The sequence below is a fragment of the Schistocerca piceifrons genome, chromosome 1 (assembly GCF_021461385.2).
Source record: "Schistocerca piceifrons isolate TAMUIC-IGC-003096 chromosome 1, iqSchPice1.1, whole genome shotgun sequence".
NCBI lineage: Eukaryota > Metazoa > Arthropoda > Insecta > Orthoptera > Acrididae > Schistocerca > Schistocerca piceifrons.
Window position 1 is genome coordinate 546179182 of NC_060138.1, and position 13068 is coordinate 546192249.

Consider the following 13068-nt stretch of genomic DNA (forward strand, 5'->3'; position numbering starts at 1 on the left):
ATTTTTCTGGGACATCCTTATTTGCTAGTGAAACATGAAGACAGTGACACTGATCGGAAAGAGAAGAAACATACTTAAAAAGTTAGATCTTACAATCTGTTTAAGATCACTGGCTTAAGGTTAGTATTTTGGAAAGATGAATTACTATGAAAATCATTTGCATCACTGTAAGTACTCCCCCTGACCTTCAGAAAATAGTATCAGTAAACCTATTTTAAAAAACAGCACTGGGAAATAGCATTCATAAATGTCACCATCTCATCACGTGCCACTAAGAAGCACCCGATTTGGATGTCGGCATCTGTTGTTAGCTGACCACACTATTACTCCACCTGGGAGTGAGGGGGTACTTCAGTATGTTTATTGTGAGTTTTTATCGTGGTATTTCACAAAGACATGATGATCAACTTTATGGTAAGTGCACAACTGTCTTGAATTCATTCACAGAGTGATGCACTTTGCGAAGACACCTTGTGTTTTCGACAACAGCTGCAGGAGGCCGAGTGCAGTATTATTGTGGTTGGGTAGTAAATGTGTATTCCTCTGAATGGCTGTTGTCAATGAAAATTATATTTTCATTCATTTACAATGTTGTTTGGTGCTTATCTTTCATCACTCAAATGCTACCAACTGGATCCATATCTATTTACATCACATCAGTAACGAGAATAAATGGCAAAGAAAATATTATGCACAATATGGATTTAAAAGGCTACAAAGTTGCTTATTATTACTGTTGTTGTGTCAATGCCACCACTTTCTTCAGTCCAAAGCCTGGTCTGATGCCACTCCACACACTACTCTATCACGTGCAAGGTGCCTCATTTCCAAGTAACTACTGGATACCTGCTAACCTTCAAAACCCAAAATCTGGGAGATTCAGTTTTAAAAATCAGGAAATATGAATGATCAAAAACAATGACTATTTTCAGTATAATCCCAAAGCAACTAATGTGAGTTTCTCCGTATGTCATAAAGCTACGTAACTGCTATAAAAACACTATTTGGGCACATTTTCTTGGTATCAACTTGTCACTTTCACTTTTAAAACCAAATTCCAGTTTTTTATTGTTACTGACACTATTTAACATTTTCTCAGTGCTTTTTTTTGTTTGAACACGTTTTGAAACTTTCTCTGCCATGTGATTAACAAATGGCACATTGGCAGAAAGTACAAAACACAAACAATTAGTCAATAATGCTTCTTTTTCCTGTAATGAAAAACAAAACACTAAATCAAAATAATTTGAATATGACAAATAAGATGCATGTGAAATAACAAAAATAAAGCCTTTCAGGGACTCCTACAGCAAAATAACATTTTAACCACCCACTCTATAAATATTTATACCAATCGCAAAAATGTTGAACAACAAGCAATTTCACTTAAGCACAATGACAACAGGCACACAAAATGCACAGAAAACAGGAAAAATAACAATCAATATATGGATCATGTGCGACTTCCTGATTTCTGTAAACACCTATTCGTAAAAGAGACTAAAAACGTCTAATGAGTGAAGGACTTCTGACTGCTGGCTTAAAACAAATGCTGAGTTTACAAAACATATGCCTTTGGTTTGACAATGATAGGCTACAAATGGGGAGAAAACGTGAAAAATTACGAGTCTCTCACCTAAATCTGAAGAGTTGGCAGGTATGCTGCTGCAACCCACATCCATTTGAAACTGTTAGTACACTTGTCTCTTGGTCTCCTGATATTATTTTAACCCCATACATTGCCCTCTAATACTAAACTGACAATTCCTCGATGTCTCAGAATCTGTGCTATCACCCAATCCCTTCTTTTAGTCAAGTTATGTCACAAGTTTCTTCTCGCCAATTCTACTCTGTACCTCCTCATTAGCTAAGCAATCAACCCATTTAAACTTCAACATTCCTCTGTAACACTTACAACCAAGCCCAGCAGATTTAAGTGAGGAAAGCAATATTTCAAGCTTAAATGAAGATGTGCAGAAAAACGGACTAACCCTCGAATGTAGAAGCCTACAAATGGTGTATATGTGGACAAGAAAAAAAAAATTCCGGATTTCCCAGTTAAAAACACACTTTCTCCCAGGTGAAAACACACTTTTCCAGTGTTAAGTGACAGTATATTTTCCCTTATCAATCCTTTCAATAGTTATGGTTTTATACTTGGGCATAGAATTTCCCGGCACTTTAGAAAACGAAACTCAGGGAAAAAGACACGCTTTGGAAATATCTTTGATGTGCAGCAATATGTACACTGCGTATTTTCATATTACGAAACTATATGTTGGAATTCCACCAAACACTGCATGTTACTCTCCGAATCATTGAAATCGAAATTGCGATGCGCTTTCATAAGCCAGTCATAGCTCTTGTCACGTGATCTCGCCAGCCGATGACAGTGGATATTCAGAGCATAGGACATGTGATGTAGTCAGCCAACAGCAACATCAGTAAGTAGCACGAAGACACAAACAGGGAAAGTTAATAGTTTAAATTAATATATATATATATATATATATATATATATATATATATATATATATATATATATATATATATATATATATATATATATATATATATATATATATAGTGTTGCTACAAGAAAAGAAAAGCTTTCACATATAATATCAGTCACTAAGGTTAATAAGCTGCAAGAGAAGCTAAGCTTTCGCATATAATGTTTATTTTTTTGCGCATGTTACACTTCAAGATACATCACACAAATGTGACAGTAAAATTTTTAATAATGACATAAATATCTGATCTTCAGGGTTCGTGTAAAACATTGAAACATCATACATTATGTCACAAAAGAAACAAGACATCAGAGGATACTCCAAGAGCATCGGAATTTTGTGATCCATACTAAAATTTGCACATTTAAAGTGCGTGCTTAAATTGCACAGTCGTATGTCCAGATTCCCAATGAAGTAGTCCTCGACCTGATATTAAGCTTTTCAGTGTGGTTTTCGGACTGTAAATTTTCTTGGAACAACAGTACTGTATTATATTATATTATGTTTGGTTCTTTAGTATGGCATAATGCCATATGTGCTAGAAGATGAAAACGTGCACTTGAAATGCAGCGAACAGTTGAAACAAGCCGGTACTGTGAAATTAAACATTTCATTTCAAATACATTGACTGCCTCTGCGGGAAAGGTTAATAAAAGTCAAATTTCTTTAGCAAACAGACAGAAATAACTTCATTGTTCCACAAGGCGATTAATGCTTGACTGTCAGAAAGGTGGAAACTAATGACATATTTTAGCCTTCCGTAATTATGTGAATGTATTTTAATTCACTTGATAGCTCCCAGCCACAGATATCGGTTTTGTTTTCATTTGACATGAGAGTAAATGAAGGGAAACAGCAAAAACACTAAATGTAAACACGGGTCACGTGGAGACTACACACTTCCCTACTATAACTCAGACTGCTCTGCGAATCAGCCCCGGATCTACGATATTGCGAACTGGGCCAATACAAAAAATAAATAAATAAGTAAATAATAAAAAAAATTGATTTTTCACAAATATGTTCATCTTGTAGCGCACATCTTTCTGAAAAGTCTGAATCATAAAACGTGTGTGTTCACGGAAATGTAAGACATTTGGTCTTAAGTTTGCCAAAAGTCAGTGCCACACCTCTTCATAAAGCATTCTTCTACCGCATGTCACTGTATTTCGCTCTGTGGAAATGAAATGTGTGTATTTTGTAATGGATGCCATCAAATTATATTTAGGACAGTGGAAATTGAAATGTCCTGTGGTGGCTCTCCTGCTCCCAGTTGGCCTGTTTGACAGCCTGCCCCTCTTAAAAATCTCGCATTTAATAGGCGGATGGGATTATTTGTAATCAGGAGAACAAGAACTCTTCAGAAGATTTGCACTCTTTATTGCCTATTAGCTAATAACTTACTGTTTTGCACAACATAAAATTAAACATAGGATACATACAACCAATAAAGACAAGAGATAGGCAAGAAAGTACACATTTCTTCAATCTTTAGCTCCTAGCATTTTTTTCTCTCTAATCTTGCTACAGCTTTACATGGTACGCTTTTCTTTCTGCGAAAGAATCTATTACCTCATCAAAGTTCATCATACTTTTGCTACATGAAAAATCAAAACGTCATTACCTAATACCAAAAAAGCTGTTAACATAAATAATACCCAAGACTGGTGTGGTTTCTCGATCTGATTACGTCTTTTGTCACTGTCTGCAACGTAAAACAAAATAGGTCTTTCTAATATTGCAGCAGTTTTGTAACACACACCAAATAAATGACTGTTTTGGAACAAATGGTCATTTTTACAACATGACAGAATATAATTCATGAAGTACCAATATCAAATGCCTATTAGGCCTACTACAAACAAAATGTTATGTAATAGTTTCACATTTCATTCATACGCACCAGTTTCTCAAGCATGAGATCGAAAAGTATTACGAAATTTTTACATACACTGGAATCATCTTATTCTTCCATAATTTGTGTGATGTCCCCGTTTCTTCTCCTTTCTCGTTCTAACAAACAATCTTGTCATCACCAATTCTGTAGCTATTCCTACCATTGTCAAAATTTGTTTGTCGATTAAGTTCACTAACCCTGCCAGAATCACATGTTTAGTTATCCCGCAATTATTTTCTGGTTAGGCATTATTACGTGTTTGTACAACACGCTTTTCGCGTTACTTCCAGAATAGAACTTAAGCGGCTGCTACCCAGGGACTTTACAACTGGTCCTTACTAGTGTAGCGATCTGGCCAAAAATTTTCTGTGAAAATTTCATTTTCTTGGTTACACCGAGAAGATAACACATAATCTCTCTCACCTGTTATTCCTGTTAGTCATCTATTACCATTCTAGTAGTCTGAATTTATGGATTTCGCTAGTAATTATAACACCACTGATCATTCACAAACACAATCAACTACATAATCAGAGAGCAATTGGCATTCATCCCTTCGGCTTCACTCCGCTCAGTTCATATAGCCCCGTCCCCTTTTGTCTTCAAAAGTTTATTTCTACATGCGACTAGGATTCTTCTGACAGAGACATCACATACACTATGCACGCATTCAAAAATCAACTTGTGATTCATTCAGAAATCAACTTAAAATGTGTTCAAAAACCAACAGGGAAGGGTTTCAAAATCATATGAATAACCAATAGACTGCACTGGATGCTAGGCGCTTTGTGAAACAATTTTTTTTTGCTCAAGAATATGAATTTGGCACCCCCTTTTCCTGGTAGCATCCAGTTGCTTGCACAGCCAACAGCCACAGTCCTGTAGCCAGAAGCAGGAGAATACACTACTCAAATGTGACTCAATTACGCATGACGCATGAGCCCCCTTGTAACTGCTAAAACGAATCTAATGTAAACAGATGTGACTTCACGCTCATCAGGGGCAATTTGTTGTTATTAAGCATTGCATAGTCTTCCTAAAGCCTTTGACACATTTTGCTGTTGGCAGACACTTGCATGAGCACTGTGTGTGGTTGTATATGGCGCATTTCCTTTGCAATTTAAGTTGTTATCTTTTTTTTTTCTCTCTCCTTTATGATTTATTGTTGAAGTATTATTCTGCAGTTGTGGGATACAGTACTATCCTTTGTTAGAGTATCGGTTCTTACCAGTCAGAACTACAAAAATGTAACTGATAACTTAAAAAAAATGAAAAATTCCCTGAATTCTAAAAAATTCCCGGGTTTTTCCCAGTTTTCTTCCGGATGAAAAAATTCCCAGGTCTTTCAAGGGTCTCCCAGTTGTCCCGGGTCATATACACCCTGCTACAGAAAGTATTGCCATCTGTTGCTGGGTATGGGAACTATCAAAACTGACAACGTCAATTTTGATAGTTACTGTACCCAACAACAGGTGGTAACACGTATCTCTAAGCTTGTGCATTTGAGGGTTAGCCCATTTTTCCGCTTATTTCTTCAAATGATTCACACTTCATTAAAACCTGCTGCAAAGATTCAGGCACCTTTATATGTCACGATCTGCTAGGACATAATGTGTGTATTTTGATACGGCACTCATTGCTCTTCAAGCATGACACTTTAGTCTATGACCACAATCTCAACCGGTGGTTCAGCTATTTAATGTATACTGGCTTTCAATGTCTGCACTAGCTGTATTAATTTTTTGCAGATTGGATGCACAGCTGAACCACCCACTTATATTACTGTTTGGTTTCTTTGCTGCGTAAAATCTCCATCCTGTCGTCTCTCGAGTGTGTTCTGTGTCACATGATTGGTTCAGTCATGATCAAAGAACAATTAAAGGAATGTACAAAATTAAGCAATTGTAATTCACAACACTTAACACTGTACTGGAAATCAAGAAGGCAAATAACAATAAGTGCCAGAGCATTAAATTACAATAACAACAAAAACAACAATTACATAAACCAAAGACAGCGTACGTAATCTGACGAAGCAGTTTGATGAATGCAAGATGATAGGCACAAACAAGTCCGAGTCTCTTGCAAGCTGAATTTGCGACATTTAATGCTGTCCCATGTCCCCATTTTTCAGGGAAGTCTTCATTTCCAAGTACACAAACATAATGACACTGATCAGAAAGAAAACATTCACCCTTACAAAGTTAGATCTTACAATCTGTTTAAGATTACTGGATTATTGTTTGTATTTCTGGGAGACTAATTACAATGAAAGAAAAAATAATCTGCAACACTGCAATTATTAAACTTGACCTTCAAAAGATACTCCAAGTAAAAGTGTTGCAAGATCAGTACTGAGTGTCAACAGCCATAAACATCATCTCACCTCAACTCATCACATTGCTTCACGTCACACAGAAACACCACATTTGGATGTCTGCATCTTTAAATATGCACTCCACTGAACAGTTGTTGTTACCAATGAAAATTAGATTTTCATTCATTTACAATGTTGTTTGCTACATATCTTATCATTCATAAGTATTACCAATCAGATGAATAGCCATTTACCATTTGAGAAGATCTGTAATCAGGATGAATTACGAACAAAAGATTACGCAAATTAAAGATTTAAAATGCTAATAAACTTACACCCAAGAATATGTTGCAAGCCTCATTGAAGCCTGCTGCGAAGATTCGGACATCTCTGCAATTCTTTCGATCTGCTAGGACACGACATGCATACCTCGATACGGTACTTGTTGCCCTGCCAGCATGTCGATTTACATCCATGACTACAAAATCGATTGGTGGCTCAGCTGAGCGTCCAATCTGCAAAATGTTAAAACTGTTAGTACATACACTGAAATTTACCACAAAGAACGTACGTTTTAATGAAGAAACAACTCAAAACTACATGGAGAATCACAGAAAAAAAGGTTACTGTTGTTGTTGGCCACACGGCTATGAGTGGCTTTTCCTCCACTCGCAAGTAAGCATGTGTAGTGTAGGTACTTTGTCACTGTAGTGTTCACTACAGGTGACATAAAGCAGCAATACAAGTATTGCATGAAGAGTCAACAGCCATAGTCTTTCAAACCTGTACATATTTGCTCGGAATGCCAGAAGCATAAACTGTGACCCATGTGGTGATTCCTCAAGCAATACCAATTACCAGAGCAGGAGACAGCTGGGGTGTATGCTGTAGGACAGTAAGAGAGCAGTGAAGTATTCTACAGCCCTCTTTGCAGTGAGCAGATCACTCATATGCCTTCATACTTGCAAACTGCTGTAACTTTCAGACAAATTACTCCAGACTGCACAGCCACATTCTCCTGGTCAACTACATAGTGCAGACACTGCAGCTACACTGCAGTGACTTGGGTGTTGTTGAGGGGAACCAGAGATCAAGATAATCAGGGCTTGTTGGTTAAGAATTGCTCGTGGCCTGGAATGAGGGCAGCAGGCACATAGATAGGAATGTGGCACCAGTGAGCTTGCTCTAGTCAAGGGACGGTGAGTTATGCACAAAATACCACGACGTGAAGAAGTGGGCTGGAAGGGGAGATAGAAAAGTGGAAGAGTGCGAACAGGAGGGTGAGAGTGTAGGATGAGTGAAAGAGTCATGGGTTGAGTTAAGTGGCCACTACCACTTCTACCTTTGGCCAAAACCCACTTACTGGTGGCCCACTCCTACCCTGTGCCTATGGCTCTCTCTCCACCCCAGCCTCACATTTGCTACCCTCCCTGTTTCTTTATCAACTTGTCCCAACACAACCATAGCCTAGCTGCAGAGCTAGCACAATGTTGTCAGTCAGGAGAACACTGCCATGAAGAGTGTGTACACATATAGGGCCGTGTGTGTAAGTTCATTCTATTAGGCCTATTCAAAAGACTTGACCAAAAGCTAACAATGTTCTCAGTTATTTTATGTGCTTAGATTCGGCTGGTTAAATCGGTTGAAAGTTTGAAGGAAGGCAAGAGCAAATCACCTCGAACGCCCAGTAAAACACTATGCTGTTCAACTGAAGGTTGGTTTGATGACAGCTTTTCTCTTTACTTAACAACTCAGTATCTCAACTATTTTGGGAGTTGTTAGTGCCACTACTTCCATTATTTATACTCCAAAACAACATTATTCACTTGATATAATTCCAAATATCTTTAGTTTCCCAATTTGAACAATTCATTCCATACAAACACTACAGAGAAGAGAATAACATGATGATGGTTTACCTGAAACATGTCTGTTTCTCTGTCTCTTGCATACTGAACAAGAACAGTTTCAGAGACGGAAAACTTGTAAATCACATTATGTGATTTTGAATCCAGCGCCGCCTGAAACAATGTTTTTTTTCCCAAAATCACAAATACTTTTACAATCTGCATAGTACTACATAATCATTATACCTACTACAGCTGTGAGTCACAAACAATGGCCGTCGAGTTTAGGCTTGTTCTGCATACATACATCACGCATTCTCTGACAGCCAATGACTTTTCAGTAGTGTTCTGAGCACTCTTTTGTGAATGTCATAGCCAATGAGAGCATTAAACATGATCATAGTGTGTCTTTAGTGAATTTTTATTCCATTTATTGCAAGTTGTCATTGCTGATAGTGGTGCTAAGGGACAAATTCTACACAAACAGAGAATCTGCTGGATATAAATGTTTTCTTTAAATGCAAAGCGTACACACACACACACGTACACACACACGTACACAAACACAAACAAACACCCCAACTGGCACTTGAAACCAGCAACAATGCAATCCGCATCCATGTCTCAAACTGCCATCATTCCTGAATCGGACTAGAAACACTGTGTGAAGGTACATATAAGCAGTCACACGAATGAAGTGTGTGGTAAGGTAGAACAATGTTGTTCTACAACTGTTCTTTCAAACAGCATTATACATTTTCCTCTGGCCAACATCAATGTCTACAAAGGAAACGGTGTGCCCTCAACATTGGATGGATGGATGGATGGGTATGTTGGTGTAGCCACATGACAGCAAGGTCTTCAGCACCCACACAAAACAGTTGGGGACGAGTGTCGGTAAAACACACTAAACAGGAGTATAAAACAGCAAGGTAACTAAAGTAACAATATATGGAAACCTATGTGTGTACCCGCACTGAAGCACAAAATGAAGTATCATGCGAATATTAAAACATTAACTAAACAGAAAGAAAGTAGCAGAAGGAGTTAAAAGATACAGCAGATGGACATGGCTGGTGGACTGCAAGAATAAAAAAGGATGAGCCAGTCACTCCGCAACACACTACAACCTCCAGCCTGAAACCTTACGACATGGTACAGGCACATCACAAAACTTTGAAACTTTAGACCCACTCGCCTTATCAGCTAAAATAGAGGGCAGATACCCACCAATAGCTGCTTCTGCCCTTGTGTCACAGTATAAAATGTACTCTGTTATAATATGGCGTACAGAGATTTGCACACCACAAGCATCACAAAACTGGGAATCCTCTCCCCATGGTAAAAAGCCATGTAAGAGGGCAGTGACCAATTCAAAGATATGTAAACAGCAGGAGGAACACCATAGCTAAATACTTTACTTCACCAACTGCAGCTCATTGTCTTTTACTGTACGCCATTCCTCATCCCACAACTGCATGAACTTCCTATGCACTGCAGAAACAGCAGCCTGCTGAGGAATAGGACACTGTGCCACATCCTCCCCTCTGCAGGCCTCCTTAGCAGCCCAATCGGCCAGTTTGTTTACCCGGATCCGTACATTCCCTGGTACCCAGCACAACTTCTCAGCTGGGTGCAGTATCTGTAACGATTGTAAGGCACTAAGGGAACTGGAGCAGACGGGAAACCTTTTGCCCTGAATACATCACATCTGTCCAATGCCTTCACGAGCACGTGGAGCTCTGCTGAGAAAACTGTATACTCATCACGAAGGAGAATCTTAGTGACATGGTTGGAGAACAGTACAGAGCAGCCAAAGGAATACCCTTGTTTGGAGCCATCGTGTACACTACTGTGAAACTGTGATGCATACCTAAAAAGTTAAAAAAAATAGAGACTGAAATGTAAAATCTGGTGTATTATCTTTCTTAAAATTGGTCAAGTGTATCCATGATGTAGATTCACAATGTTTCTGTCTTGCCTATAGCCAACATTTCTTTTAGCGACTTATTCTATACCAAATGAAACTGAAGACCTGTGGAGGGTGGTCAGCACCGCTGAGATTATTGTTGAGAAACAGGGAGCGGAGGCGGCCAAAGCATACACTTCACTACCCTTACAAGTGGAGCACTGCCACACACTAAATATCCATATACCAACACCCTGCAATTCCAAAATTAAATATAGACCAGTGCTTTTGTTTGACAATACTTCTCTGAAAAAAACTTTTCCAGTATTCGTTCAAAGAATAACGGGAATAACATATATGAATCTATCTTCATCAAAATAAAAGCCTCTTCAGTTCTTATGCCACATAATTTTGTAAAGGCAAAATGTGGCTTGCATATGTCGTCTCATTCATACATGATAAAAACAAATTTCATAGGAAGAATTATTTCTGTCACGGAGTGTTGACATGGGTGGGGGATGAAGTAAGAGACCAGAGTGAATGGTGATGTAGCTTAAGGTGCCAGCTATCTCAGATTACAACTGTTCACATTGGTACGCTTTTGTACAGGAAATGAATTCTTCAATAACTGAATGATATCAATTTAATTAGTACCCATTAAAATAGGAACTGTACTAAGCACACGGAGATACATGAGCATGTACAGCATCAGCATGGCACACTTTAGGCCATAGCTTCAGTGCCAGTCATACAATACTTCTATTTTTTCTCAGTGTTTAAATACACCTTATTTGCTACGAAGTATTCAGTCCAATTCATAAACCGAGAAAATATTCCATAAGCTTGCGTTTGCTAACTAGATACCAATACACAGTTATCTTTTCCCAAGATTCAAACATTTCAACTTTGCACAATGTTGATGGTACGAACTACTGTGCATCAGGTTTCCAGGGTTACTCAGACTTCTACATTCTTCGAACCATCCCAAAACTATAATCTAAAACCATCACAAGGACTCCTGTCATTCAACAAATAATTATAATTAAATGATCACTCAACATGAAAACACATTCAATTAATATTTTCTATGATCCTCATGCAACCACCGTAAGAACATTGTTCTTGAAATTAATTTCTACGGAAAATCTCTTAAGCAATAAATGTTTAAATGACTTACAAACTAAAACCCATTTGCCAGTAAATTCCAAACATGCCTAGAACATTTCTCTCAATTGCAAGGTTCGCAGAAGAGCTTCTGTAAAGTTTGGAATGTAGGAGACAAGATACTGGCAAAAGTAGAGCTGTGAGTACCGGGCGTGAGTCGTGCTTCGGTAGCTCAGATGGTAGAGCACTTGCCCACGAAAGGCGAAGGTCCCAAGTTCGAGTCTCAGTCGGGCACACAGTTTTAATCTCCCAGGAAGTTTCAGATCAGATCATAATACAGCATGTTTCACAAAGAATGACATGATTTCTAAACTCCATATTTACTGATAAAAATATACTACAAACATGAGGATAAATTACAAAATGCTCACAAAAATCTTTAGCTATGCTATAACAAATGCTCTGTGCGTCCACCACTAGCAACAAGAACATCATCTAGATGATAGCTAAATTTGTCATGAATTTATCTGCTTTCACAGAAATTACAGCGGCCAGTATTCTGTTCTTCACTGTTTTTGTGTCATAAGGTACAGGGGAGATGCACACATTTTCCTTCATATGTTCCAACATATCTAGCAATAATGGAGGCCAAGAATGAAGGACAATGTTTTGGGGTCCATGCATCCTATCCAGCACTGAAGTTAGTTGGATGGTTGGTTTGGGGTATAAAGCGACCAAACTATAGGGTCATCAGTCCCTTTTTCCTGACAAGCAAGGCTCAAGGTACAAAAATACCCAAAGTACATTTGAGAAAGTAAAAGGGGGAAAAGGAATGGGGAACCACACCTAAAATGAAAACAAATGGAACGAATAAAAAAAGGGGGAAAACATACACCACAAGGCGAAGGAGAAGAAGGTATTAAAAACAAAGAGCAGATGGTCTGGGCTGGTCAATCACTATAATAAAAAATAAGATGAGCCAGTCACTCTGCAACACATTAAAATGTCCACCCCATTAAGACAAGGTGAGATCAACACATGTAGGGAAAAGATGACCACCAAGACAAACAAATGCAAAGAAAGTGCGACAGAGTTAAAATGGAGGGAGGGTGGCGGTCTTGGAGAGAAGGCTAAAAGTCCACCTGCCCAGCCTTAGATGGTACGATAACCTCCCCCTCCCAATCACGAATAAAACATAAAACTGAATCTGCTGTTGAGATATTGTCGGTCAACACAGAAGGTAGGGTGCTGGGAAGGTTAAAAGTCCGCTGCAAAGGGGCTGAAAGTGGGCAGTCCAGCAAGATGTGGACGACAGTCATATGTGAGCCACAGTGACACCGAGGTGGGTTCTCATGATGGAGGAGGTAGCCATTGTTAGCCACATATGGCCAATGTGGAGCCGGCAGAGATCCACGGAGTCACTGCAAGAGGCCTGCATGGAGGACTTCCACACATTCATAGTCTCCTTAATGGAACACAGT

General features: G+C 38.6%; 1 protein-coding gene across 3 annotated transcripts in view; it reads right to left on the reverse strand.

Moving 5' to 3' along the window:
* Nucleotides 1-13068, reverse strand: part of LOC124800121 (protein pellino-like) — a 165057-nt gene that overhangs the window by 122112 nt on the left and 29877 nt on the right. For 2 of the 3 annotated variants that reach the window (XM_047262971.1, XM_047262972.1), the window contains exons 5-6: nt 8647-8748; nt 7063-7242 (exon numbers count right to left, since the gene is read on the reverse strand). In XM_047262971.1, the coding sequence (XP_047118927.1) occupies nt 7063-7242; nt 8647-8748 (282 nt within the window). The remainder of the gene's footprint in view (nt 1-7062; nt 7243-8646; nt 8749-13068) is intronic. The other variant, XM_047262973.1, reaches the window with a different exon arrangement.